The 13,509-nt window shown below is 33.0% G+C and overlaps 1 protein-coding gene across 3 annotated transcripts in view; it reads right to left on the bottom strand.

Annotated features, from left to right (window-relative positions):
* Nucleotides 1-13,509, bottom strand: part of LOC108565322 (solute carrier family 12 member 4) — a 75,901-nt gene that overhangs the window by 35,140 nt on the left and 27,252 nt on the right. The window contains exon 1 of one of the 3 annotated variants that reach the window (XM_017924727.1): nt 3,990-4,569. The exons of the other annotated variants lie outside the window; for them this stretch is intronic. Within the exon in view, the coding sequence (XP_017780216.1) occupies nt 3,990-4,080 (91 nt within the window). The 5' untranslated portion in view covers nt 4,081-4,569. Of the gene's footprint in view, nt 1-3,989; nt 4,570-13,509 lie in introns of those variants that run through there. 3 annotated transcript variants of the gene reach the window in all.

Here is a 13,509-nt window from a genome sequence, read left to right as displayed (position 1 = left end):
ACTAAATTGATTTACAATTCTAATTACCGCTTTTGTCAATCTTTAAATAGATATGCATGCTGACCAGTGCCTTCAAGCATCAGACCAACAAAATTTTGCATATATTGAATTTCAGTCAACATTTTTTTTTTTCAGTAAACTAGAGCAAAACTAATTGGTATTTCTCTTGCAGGTATTGGTTTTTCTCCTAGAAGGAGGTTAAAAGCAGAAATGAGATTTTCATAAGATTTTGTCGTGGATGGAAGTTGCAATATTAAAGATTTAATTAAAACGCTCTCATTGTTCGACAAATTTAATTAATGCCTGCAGGTCTCCAACTTTAAATAGGCTTTAATTTTCTTTGAAGATGAATCTGCTGCAAAATACCGGAAGATACAGATTCAAAACTTTGACGCAGTTTAACTGTTACGAAGATTAGTTCTTGGATTATTGAAGCTGTCTGAAATGAAATACATCGCACGCATAGGATTCGACCGAACTTTGGATGCCAAAAATAATGTAAAGTTCGTAACATTATAGTAGGTCAAACTCTTCACACTTTTAAAGTAAACTTGCTAATTAGTTTCGACCCTTTAAATTATGGATAGCTTTAAACCAGGAAACAAAATAAATTATATAGTCGGATTATGGTCTTAAATTATACTGCATAGGTGAAATTTAACTACCCTTAATATATAGAGAGAAAATTTAGTTAAAGGTGGTTTCTGAAGTTCCAAGCTTAAATTTGGTTTCAATTATATTATGAAGTGTTTAATGTTCAAATGCATAATATTGATAAAATACAACTAATCGAGGATAAAAATAAACCAAATTTATTTTTAATTTGCTTAATTAAAATTTAATGAAATTCTTCAACCAGACTGTTGTAAATTGGGATTAATCGAAGCCGCACTATGCGGAGTATTGCTATTGGCTCGAAGAGTCCGATTTGTAATAGGTGTGAAGGAAATTAGTTACAACTACGATTTCCGATTGAGCTTGGAAAACAATCCGTGTGAAAAAAAGAGGCAATCAGCAGAAGCAAATTAAAAAGGTAAGCAAGATTGACAACAGTTCTGTGATTGCCAGTGGTTCAATTAGAGTAATGTCGTCTTTTCAGCATTGATCCCCCTTCGTTGGGGAAGAACGAGTGTTTATTACGTAACACGTGCGGCATATGTCGACTTTAATTGAATATCGAACGGCGGATTCAGTTCAATTCAAATTTTGCAAATTTGCATCGCGCTTTTCGACCGAAACAATTTTGTGATTGCGTAATTTGCATAGACGACCGGATGAATTCGAGAAAAGCGAGGGGCACAGCAGTTACGTGACGCATCTGTTCGTGCATTGCAGGCGAAGCGAAAAGTTTTCAGGAATCGTTCAATTTGAAATATAATAAAAAAAATAAAATGAAATCATTTCAGTTATTTTTATAAGACAAAGCCTGAACAATGGGAAATGGGAATAAAAGAATGGAAATATGTAAACGAATCCATGGATTTAATTAAAAAAATATATAGAACTGCATTGTCCGACTTTAATTAGTGCGGATTGAAAATTTGAAAACAAATGAAATACAAAATGATTTTTGTGCGATTTATTTTTTAATGTATTAGTCTCGATTAGTGCGGTTTCAAATAGTTGACGGAACAGATTACCCGCACTATGCGAAGTATTTCTGTACTAATCAAATTTAACATGTTTTCTAAGCAGTTAACACCTTGTTCATATTCATATTCTTTAAAACCGTACTGTGCGAGGTATTTCAATAATTCATTAAATTTAAAAAATATTTTTTCTTACAAACATTGTTAAATTTAAACGTATATTTTAATTAATCTATTTTATAATATGAAAAGCGGATTATATATGAATTGAAAATGAAATGGACACAAACAGCAGGAATATATATGAAAACAGAGACAAAAAGAGGAACGTAATCCATGCCGCAAACAATTTAATGAAACGAGCTCGAATTAAAACGTCAAATGCAATTCATAATAAATAATCCAACAGTGAAATTGTTTTGTTCCTGCCATCCGTTTGTCTCCGTCATTTTCATAAATAATATCATTGAAACTATTTACCAACGTTCACATTGATTGATCGTTGTTATTGTGTTTATCAGAACGGAACACAAAACCTCACAAAATCATTAAATCACTTGTTATTTTCAAATTATATTTTATGGATTCAATCTGAATTATGTTACAAAAATTTGTAATAAAAAAATGATAATAAATTTAATATTTGAAAATAAATATTTTTCAAAAAAATATTTCTGAAATAATTTATGGACTTTTATTATTATTTCGTAGAAATTACAAATAAATCTGTTAAAAATTTAAAAAAAAAACAGTAAAATAAAATGTTTTGGTAACTGGATAACATTACTATGTATATAATTTTAATTGTATGCGGATTACAATTTGTATTAATTCGCTTGATTACTTTCATTGCAGTACTTTAATTAAATATTGTAATCAAATTAATTTTTAATTGAATAAAATTGTGTAATAATTCATATTGAAAATTTGGCGTTTAAACAAATTTTATTGATTATTTTGTAAATATTAAAGTAAAGTTTTTTTATGTAAGAAATAAATTGTAGTTGTTTATAATTATCAAAAAAACATGTAATTCTTTATTTCAAATAATATGAAATTTTATATGTAACAAAAAATGAGATATATTAATTGTTAATCGAGGAATAGTTTCTATGTATGCTGTGATACGCGCGCTGAAAATTGTAACTGAAAGTAAGTGGAGGGCGTATTCGAAAGCGAACGTTGTTGGAAGAAAGTGAAAGCGTTTAAACATTGATTCGAAATACGTTAGAATAGTGAGGTGGACAAAAGAGGGTGCGGCACGCCCTAAATTTGGGGTGTGCTTAATTAGGTGATCAATGGGAGAGAGACAAGAAACATATATTTATAAGGAAAAATTAAGAAGAGGAAGAATGAAGGATGGACGAGACCGTGACTAAGAAAGTTGTAGCTGTGAAAAGGTATAGGACCGGTAACAGTAGTTAGTGTAATTATAGACGGATGCTGCCGTGTTGACGGAGTAGTAAGAGTAGTAGTAGTAGGCGTGTAGGATAGGATTGCGCGTCGCGACTTGTTGTGATGCTATCGATGCGGCAGGAGAAGTCCGCACAGCCGCAGTGTAACGTAGATCTAGGAACGTAGAATGAGAGGCGCCAGGTGAGATGTGATAATGGATGGGAGATCGATATGTAAGCGAAGTGAAACATAGTAAAAAAAAACAAAGGACAGAAGAAGAAAAAGCCTCTGGATCAGGATGTGCCAGGGTGGTTGATGGGTGGTCCGGGGATTGTGTTGGTAGGGGTGTGTGTGGCGAATGTAGGTTAGCTGGAGCCGCTGTACAGGGGCGGTGGCGGGATTGCGAAGAGATCGATATACAGCGTCAAGCTACAGCAGCATGAGCTTCCCGCCACATCCCAGCGCCCACATCCTAGATCCCAGGATTCGGGTGGCAGCGCCTAACTCTCGCATAACCCACTGACCTAACAGACACGCGCTCTGCGGCACCCCCGGGCCCGCGCCCATCCCTTCACCATTAACCGGACGTCATCCTCGTCTGATAGATGGACAAGAACGAGCGCGACATGTCAGGATGATGCGCACGTCGGATGCGTCACAACGCGTCGAATTCATCCAAACTATTCCGTAACTTTTCTACAACTCGGCGCGAACTGATCATTGTCAACATTGAAATTCAAATTATTGAAACCGCGCAGGTACATGCATTCGCGTGACATTGAACTTGAAAAGGGAAATGTCGCGCGTCACTCCGTGAAAATACACGTGAACTCTCGATTTCGTTGTCTCTTCCGATTTTGTTTTTATTTCAACTTTTTGTCGCTATCAGCGTTCTTTAGTGATAGCACATGAAGTTTCTTCGAGTTTCATCGAAGTTTAAGATAAGTTTAAGAAAGTTCCGAAAGTTGTTGGAAATACGTGAGAAAGTAAAAGTGATGTGTTTACCTGCGTCTTTGGCGGGAGAACAGTGGCCATCGGCAATTGGTTTTTGGACTGGGGAGGCTGGTGCCTTACGGTCATCTTCGCCGGCTGACATGACAAGGGACCGGCATCCACCTTAGGCGCCGACGACCAGGTGCCGATTGCAGCACAAGAGAATACACGACCAACAGACCCCGACGAGGGCTTCAGAAGCAACTGATCACGACGACGACAGAACGAACAAGCGACAGCATCCCTGCTCCTGCTCGTTGCACCCCTAGGATAAGCATATCGACGGCGCGGCCGCACGCGCAGCATCCTTTTCACAGTTGGTCCACGCTATTTCGTGGCCATACCCCCCGTGCTACGCTCCGCAACCACTTTGGAAATGCCCATTTCGCACCTGACTACCAATCCCAAACCGAAAATGTTTCGATTTCCTCCAATTTCCACCTTCTGCATATTTTCCCTCCTCCAAATCATCATGTCCTATCCAAAAATCTCATCTATACCTAATAGACGTCCAGCTACACCACCAGGAAACAAGAAATGAGAGGAGATACAGATGCAAAATTGTATGTTTTAAGAAACACCCATCTCGCAGAAAATACTATCGATCCCATTGAATTTCCCAAAATTAAGAATGCTATCCGCATCTTCAACGAACTTTCCTCGCGAAGAAACAAACTGAACAAGAATATTAATGCTGATTCCATAAACTTTACTCAACAATTTTTTCTATAGAAAAAAAATAATCTGAAAAATTTATCGTCATTTCAATTATTCATATTGTTCCATAATAATGTGCTTATATCTCAGAAAATTTGTTCATAGAGGGAAATTTAAAAAAATATTATAAATTTTAAGGGTTGAATTTATTTTTTATTTTGTCAATTAAAATTTAGTGCTAATTTATTGTAAAGCTGTACTATATAAGGTATTGCTGTATCCTAATTTTAACGTTTCAAAATAAACTTAAGTTCATAATAAACTTGCGAATGCCATAAATTACCGGTCTTCATTTCAGCGAAAGATATTTTGTAAAGGAATGTTTTAACTTAGTTACCGCAACTTCTGGAACAATTTTACTCTTAATTAGAAATATAAAGAAAAATAAAAGAATAAAGAGGTTGATTATCACAAAAGACACGGACTCTACAATTAGCGCATCGAATAATGAAAAAAAAATCTCTATTGAAATATCGCAATTGGCATTAACATTCGAAATGGTGAATGGAAAATTCACAATTGCCATTCAAATTTACATATGAGAATTGAACAATTCCAATATGTATTCAAATTTTCATTTTCGGATGATTTACGATGAAAAATGTTCAGTTTGAATAAAATTTCAATTGTTCGACAATGTGAATCATTGTTCTATATTGTTTTGTGCGCGACAGTTTACAACTGTTTTTTATGTAATATTAATTATTTTCTATGAAATGCATAACATTAAAAAAAATGAGAATGAAAAAATAAATTTATAATTTTTTTAATTAAATTGCCCCAATATTGAATAAAATAAGTTCTATAACGAACTTATAAAGTACATTTCCTATATTACATAAATGAAAGCACGAAATTTCTTATATTTGGTTAACGTAGCGTAGTAAATTGAATGAATAGGTATGTTTGGATCAATAGAAGCGCACCGAATAACAGAATCTCGAATGAAAACTTAGCTCAAATATTACTACCAGGTAGAAATCAATACATCAATACCTCGCATAGTGCGGTTTCGATCAGTGCGGATTCACTATAGTTGAAAAATTCCATAAAAAAATCAGTAAAATTAAAGTTCAATTTATTATTATTATGTTTGAAAGTCCTCGATTAGTCCGCTTTTAAAGAGTGCGTTGGAATCAAATGAAATTACTATGCAACATTTTTCAATTTTTAATAAAAGGTAGAAACGAAAAAAAAAATCACTTTGTGCGTTAAAAATATAAATAACAAACGTGTACATTAAAGGTTTATGAGTACATGCATTTTGTTTTGTACATTTATTTGCAATGGATACATTCACTGTATAATAAACGAATAACGAAAAATTGACAAAAATTCCGGCATTCTTTGTATTGTTTGTATACATTACATGTTTAATAAAATATTTAAATACGAGAGCAAAGTAACAAAAAATCGTGTATAAACATAACATGAGTAATAATAAAATAAACTAACTCTACAGTGTGAAATTATATAAGAAAGTAATAAAAACCGGTTACAAAAAAAATATCGGTATTCGTTAAACACCTGTCTACGTATTTGCACGGTTCCTGAGAAGAACGTGTAAATCGAAAAGTATGCAAAAAAACGCGTAGGATAGATTATTTTCAACATTTATTTTTTAATTTATTTTTTTTTAAACCGTGTAAAAGCGAAAACGCGTAAAACGAGGAATAGGATATTTTAAACATTTATTTTTTTTCAAACCGTATAAAAACGGAAACGTATAAATAAAGTACCGTGTAAAACAGGGGATAGTTTATTTTCAACATTTATTTTTAAACCGTGTAAAAGCGAAAACGTGTAAAGTAAGTATCGTGTAAAACGAGGGATAGGATAGATTGTATTTTTTTAGAAATTTTATATGTGATCCCGGCGCACCCACCTAATAATCAATGGATTGATTTCAATATGAAGAAAAGAAAAAAAAAACTTAATTAATTTTCGCTCGAGGTTAGAATTAATTATGAATTGAAATAAATAAAATCGATAGGTAAACGAAAAGTTTGTAAGAGAAATGGGGTTTATTAGGGGGTTGGGGTGTAGAAAAGCGAATACACCACACGTCCTTATTGATTCACAGCCCAAAGGTCAAGTTGAATAATGCAAGAGCTAATTCCGGTAGGTAAATACAAAATATTTGGAATTTAAACGGGTCTCCGTTTGTTCAGTATTACTTTCGCTCTGTGGGAGTTCGCTTCGCGCTTCGGCAAATAAATCGAAACGAGAATAAAGGATTTAGAACAATTGTTAGTCTCCATCGTAAATGTACCTTTCGCTGTAATTACACCGTTTATGCAGCGTTATGCAATGAAAGAGCATACGTACATGGTGGTTTTACGACAAAGTTTAGTGATTAAAAAACGCTACTGTTACATGCAATACTCTGCAGACTTTGTACTATATCAAACGGAACATGAGATCATTTTATAATGTTCAATATAACATTGTTTTAAATGTTTACACTTTTAATTATTATAAATGAACATGTTTATTGAACATTTTATGTTTTATTTAATAATATAATTATGTAAAAAAAATACTTATTCTCCCAAAAAAGGATAATCGAAATTATTATTATTATTATTTCATTACATGAAAATGTTATAAAATAATAAAAGATCCACTTGGAAATCGGAAAATAATTTAATTTATTACGTCATAATATAAAGATTAAATATTTATACCTACATCATACATTTCTGATGAAGATCAATCATATTGAACGTACAAATCTTGCAAAAGATACCTGTCGTAAATAATAAAACAGACTATTGATTCTCAGTTATTTTAGTAAAAAAGGGAAACAAAAAGAAATTGGGAAATTGTCTTCTTATTATTAATCAATAACCCTTTGTATCACTTTGTCCTTTTTTTGCTTTATTATTATGTCTGAAAATCTTTAATTTTATTTTGACTGTGACAATTTTCATTGAGAAAAAAAAAATTTTCTTACAGATTTCATCTACATATAATAACAAAATAAAAATTACATTTTCTAATTTATTTCTCTCATTTCAATTTTCGTTGATAAATGTATAAGAGAAATACATTAATATGAAAATATAGATGTAATACCGAGTTTATTGAAAAATCTTATTTACTTATGAAATATAATGCGCAATACGAATTCGATACTTTCGAAGCTCAAATATTCCATTTTATAATCAAAACCGAAGCATTTTGCGGGATGGAATTGAAAGTATACAAACAAAAACTTTTATTGACTTATTGAGCAACTGATTAGCTTATTGAGAACTTACAGTGCGATAAATCAGTAAACCAGATGTTGTAAATGAATATTTAAGCTTTGCAAAATTTCACACAAGTGACATCAATAAAACAGTGCATGTCTTTGATGTTGAGAAATAACATCATTTTTATTTACACAGTAGACACAAATAGTTTAATAGCATTTTTGCTATTTTTATATACTGACGTTTACATGATTTCATTTTTTTTATAATTTCATGTTAAAATTGATCTGTATAACATACAACAATACCTCGCATAGTGCGGTTTCAATCAGTGTAGATTCACTATAGTACGGTATTGAGCAAAATAAAATAATAAATTATTTTATATTCAAATTAACAGTTTTTTTCATTTAAATATACAGAAAGGATATAAGATTATTTTGTTTATAAACGCAATATACAAAATACCTCGGTTAAGATGCTGATTAGAATTTTTTAATTGTTTTCTTATACAATATTTTTCAGTTTTTAGATGTAAAGGAATGTTTGGATAAATTTAATTTTGTTATGAAAAATGATGAATGAATGCAGAAAATGTAAAGATTGTTACGTTTCGTATATTATGAAAGCATATTATAACAATAACTCGAAGGGTCTGGAATTTCATAGCAGAATATTTATTATATTGGAATAGCGCACTATGCAAAGCGGTAGTTGAAATAGTATTTCAATTAAAAAATAAGTGAAGCTAAGAGCTTCGTAAAATTGCATAATACTTATATTTAGTAAGAAGTAATAGCAGTCGGCGCCACTTACCCAGTTCCGACAAAATTTACTGATGTACTCCAAAATAAAATAGAGCGGAGCCCTAGCATATACATATATAAAAAAACAAACTAAAAGTAGCGACATTGTTCGTATTCCAAACAAGAAGAAAAAGTAAAATTAAACTACATTGTGTCATTATCACAAGTGACTTATATGGAATAGAGGGAAATGAAAAAAGAAAACGAAGAGAATAAAAAGTGAACACATAAGTTTTGCAGAATAGGAATAAAAAAAGGAGAGGAGAATAAGCAGAAGCACCGGGTAACTAGGTCGAGGTGAAAATGCATACTACTGCAAGGGTAGCTGTTTCTGTCTTTCCCTCCAATTTTTCGCCCTTTTTTTTGCTTCACCACTTGCTCGTACTAATAAGACTCTTCGATCGTCGGATTTCAACGCCTCTGGAACTGGGAGAGATGCTTGTAGGGATTGGAAAAGGGACACGACGCTGTAAAGGGTCAAAAGTTATTAAGTGGTTTGGTGGGTGGATGGGTTTTAGTTGGAGGAAATGCGAGCACCATCCACCTAACGCAGGCTCAGCGCGAATCCAAACAACGTATATACTATATTAGCTCACGTTATTTATTTAACACATTATCTATAGCTTATTTACACAGTTGGGAGCAATTGTATGCTTGCAATTATAACAACTCATTAAAACAACAGCGCATTTATTACATAAACAGTTATTCCATATAGCACACTATGTATGTATATTGTATACTATCGGTGGCAATCTAAATCCCGACAATCAAAATCCCGACGTTCCTATTCCCAATAGGAACTCCCATCCTGTAATAATAATAATTTACTTCGTAAAGGATTTTGATACTGTCTGGATTATAGTTGTCGGGATTTTGATAGTGTCGAGATTATGGTTGTCGGTATTATGATACTGTCACGATTATGGTTGTCAGGATTTTGATACTGTCGGTATTATGGTTGTCGGGATTTCGAATCTCGAGAATATGATATTGACTATATATAGTTACAGCTCGACTAGCATACCAGAACTCGACAACCATATGAGAGACTGTATTGATTTTTGCAATGTTTACTTGGACCTAGGGTTAAATAACCTCGGGGTATGGTGTAACAACGAAGGTTTCCATCAGGGCGAGCTGAATTATACAAAATCACCTCGTGTGTAGTTTAAACGGCGCAAAAAGCGGGCAACCTCGGATGCAGGGACAAAATTAAAAATAAAATCTGAGCCCACAGAAACTGTAGTCCATTACAGGTTAACAAAAAAAATAATGAATTTCCCTCGGGGTGTTTGTTTCTGAAATTCTGCTCTATCCGTGCGTACAGTCGTGCCAAGGCCTTGTCTCTACGACTTTAAAAATCCCATTTCCCTGTTTCTCAACCTTTTTTTTGCGCTTTCTCTCGCAATTTGAATATTCTGTATAAAGAAAAACAAAACAAAAGTAGAATTACATAATAATGATTTACTTGATTATTAATTTCATTTTTTTTATATAAACGCTTTAAGTCGTCTTGTAACGATCCACGAATTTCGTACAATTATTAAATTTGAAGAAGTTGTGAAAAATAAAGGAGAATACATTAGAATTACTAATGTATTATGTGTTTGTTGTAATTTTCTATTGTTGTGTCCTCTTGTCCTCTTAAAAACGGACAAGACAATATATCAACTAGTTAATGATTACATCATTATGTTACTTATGTAATACTTCGTTTGAAAGCATCGTTGATATTGATGCATAATTAAATGCACCATCAAGTAGACATGATAAAGGACTACAGAATGCACATGTGCATAATTTCCGCTTTGCTCATATAGCATAAACATGTTAGGTGCTTATTAGACAAGTTTATGGAGGGAATCTTTTGGCATGCGGCAATCCAATTTAATAGATCCTCGTAATAACTCTGGTTTCACGACATAACACAATAAAGCAGCGGAAATGCGAAGGGAATTCTCTGGGACTAAGTTCAGCGATTTTTCCTACGACTTATCGCTGCATCCCATTCCAGCTCTGTAAGGTGAGTAGTGTGTATTTTCACAGCGATATTTGTCAGACCCATACTCTGTTGGGAAAAAGGGCTGACATAAACATGCACACAATGTGCCCTGCTATAAAGTCCTATACATATACATATATACACTCACACATATATAAATATACAACACAAGTAGGTTACATATATATGTATATGGAGTGTTTGTATTTACTTCGTTTCTGCATGAAATAAGCAGAGCTTTTTAAATATTCACGGTTTTTCGGCTGATTCCAGGACGCGTTTCCTGCTAAGCGGGAATAGTTCAGGGCAGTCAAAGGTGACCCGTTCACTCCTACATCAAAGAGAAACTATTTGGGGCTCTCGTTTAATTAGGAACGAAGCTATGCTTCCGTCGGATGTGAAACCAGCTACCCTTTGGACCAACCTCCTCCTCTCTCGATTCCTTCGAAGGATATAGATATATTTTTTTGTTCTTGTTGGTGTCTGTAACTCGGAAATGCTGCTGCTGCCGCCTTTGATGCTATCACCATAATTCCGGAATTGAATTCCCCTGAAGCGCCAACCGCCCTAACGGCTTAATATTAAATACCAGCCTCATTACGCAACCCTAATTGGAGGTGCGATGAGGCCGTGTAACGGAATACTTGTCTCGAAGGGAGAGGCAAAAAAAACGTGTATTAAGTAAGTCATGTATGCATATGCAATCAACACGATGCTAATGAATGAAATTTAGTTTAAATTTGCGGTATGTTTAACTTTGACGTACAGTATAACACGATTTCCTATAACACGTTTTCAAATAATACGTTTCGTCTACTGTAGTTACATAAAACAGAACAGATCAACTAAGTTTCTCAAATCTTATTTTTTCTATTTTTAATAGAATACAAAAAAAACTATTAGAACAAATTATCGGGAATGATCAAAACCGGACTATCCGAAGTATTGCTGTATTATGAAGCTATATGCATCTAATGTTAAGTATTTAGATAAAATAGGAAGAAATTTTTATTTTTTTAAACTATGTAAAAGCGAAAACATGGAAATATGTACCGTGTAAAACGAGGAATAGGTTATTTTCAGCATTTTTTTTAAATTTGAAAGTTTTTTTAAAGCGCGTAAAAGCGTTGAAATAAAGTAACGTGAAAAACGATGGTTAGGTGTATATTATTTGTTATAATTGCGGAATGTTAAATATTTGATGGAATTAGTAAGTATTGATAAGTTATATAAGTTTAATACAAACAATCTGCAATTAAACCTTATTCAAACCAGACATTAAAGTTCAAATAAGTCATCTTTAGAAACGATTTACTTTTGCAAATACGCAGATTTCGTCCCGTTTATTGCCTGCAGAATCGTATTTAATTTCCTTGTTCATATAGACGCAGCGTTGGATTTCGAAGAGTTGAGAGCATTTTCTTAAATTCATAAAGACTTTACTCAAAGATGGAAAAGCGGATAGTAAAATGTATACAAAAAAAATATATATTTTGTCAGCGAAATATAAACTAATTAACTTTGTGGAAGGATGTAAAAGGAAGCAAAAAGCAAAAATTATAAGAAGAAGAAAAAATGAATGAAACGAAATAAACCGGAAATAAGTGCAGCCGCTACGGGTAACTTCGGAGCTTTAAGAACTTTGTTTTCGGCCAATTAAAATCGGTCTCGGAAAACTTGGGCACAAGCTTAGGATGGTGCTTGAAGTCGCTCATACCATGACCGTGGAGGTTGCTCGTTAAACATTAATTGCTCACTAAAATTTCGCGCTTGTTCCACGGATCAGAGCCGATAAGAATTGTCTAATTAATGTGTACGTAACTTTCTGAGCAATCACTGGGAAAACTCCAACTTTCCCGGGGCGCCGTTATTAAAGCATCCATCCTGCCTCGGAAATGGAATTAACAAATGCGAATGAAGAAGAAGAAGATGAACAAGTGAATTTTCCTCCACTCATTTCAGAAGAATTAGAGAGAGAAAAAAAATAAGTTGAAGGTACCGACGATAATAGATGAGTGGGTCGTGAAAATAAGGAATACGAGAATACAAATAAATGATAATGCCGGCGAAGGAGGTGAATAAGCAGCTACTCACCTGAATTTCTATAGAAAATCGTTCCAAGCGAATGCAAATACTTCTATTTCCTCTATTTTCCATTCCATTCATCGCCTTTCAAATGGGAATTATTTTGTAAAGAAACGCTTCAAGAATTCTCTTCTACTTTTTTTTTGGATATATTTTTCTACCCCTCCTTTCAATGCGCCTTCCATTCATTGCGTTTCAATAGATAGCAAATTTGATCAATTATGTTTTTACATTGGTCTGTCATTAATTACTCTTCCACTTCCGTCTGAAACAATAAGCGAAATGTCCGCTAACACCCGCAACCGTCTGGAAAATTGAGAATCTCTAAAAGCGTTATTCTTTATTTAACTTAACATCTTTCAACCAAAACCATTTATCATAATTTTAATTACATTTTTTTTTTCTTAACATTATTTCTTCATTCAAGATCATTTATTTCAATAATTATACAAAATATATCTTTACAAAATACATATAGTGCAGTTTACATCCGATTTGATAATTGAAAAAGAAACTAAAGTTTAAATTGACAAAAAGTTAATACTAAAACATTAGTAACAAATGTATATATAAATAATCTTTTTTTACACTTCTGAAGAGTTATAAGATTTTAATACAAATGGCATAATGAAAAAATCATTTTTATATAGAGAAAATTTCTTAAATTGGATCACTTTTTTTAAATTTAACTTATCTATTTAATTATTTAAGTTGTCACTTCT

This window comes from Nicrophorus vespilloides, unplaced genomic scaffold (assembly GCF_001412225.1).
Source record: "Nicrophorus vespilloides isolate i.1.1-1 unplaced genomic scaffold, Nicve_v1.0, whole genome shotgun sequence".
Taxonomy (NCBI): domain Eukaryota; kingdom Metazoa; phylum Arthropoda; class Insecta; order Coleoptera; family Silphidae; genus Nicrophorus; species Nicrophorus vespilloides.
The sequence above is the reverse complement of the archived record's forward strand: the minus strand, read 5'-3'. Positions and strand labels throughout refer to the sequence as shown.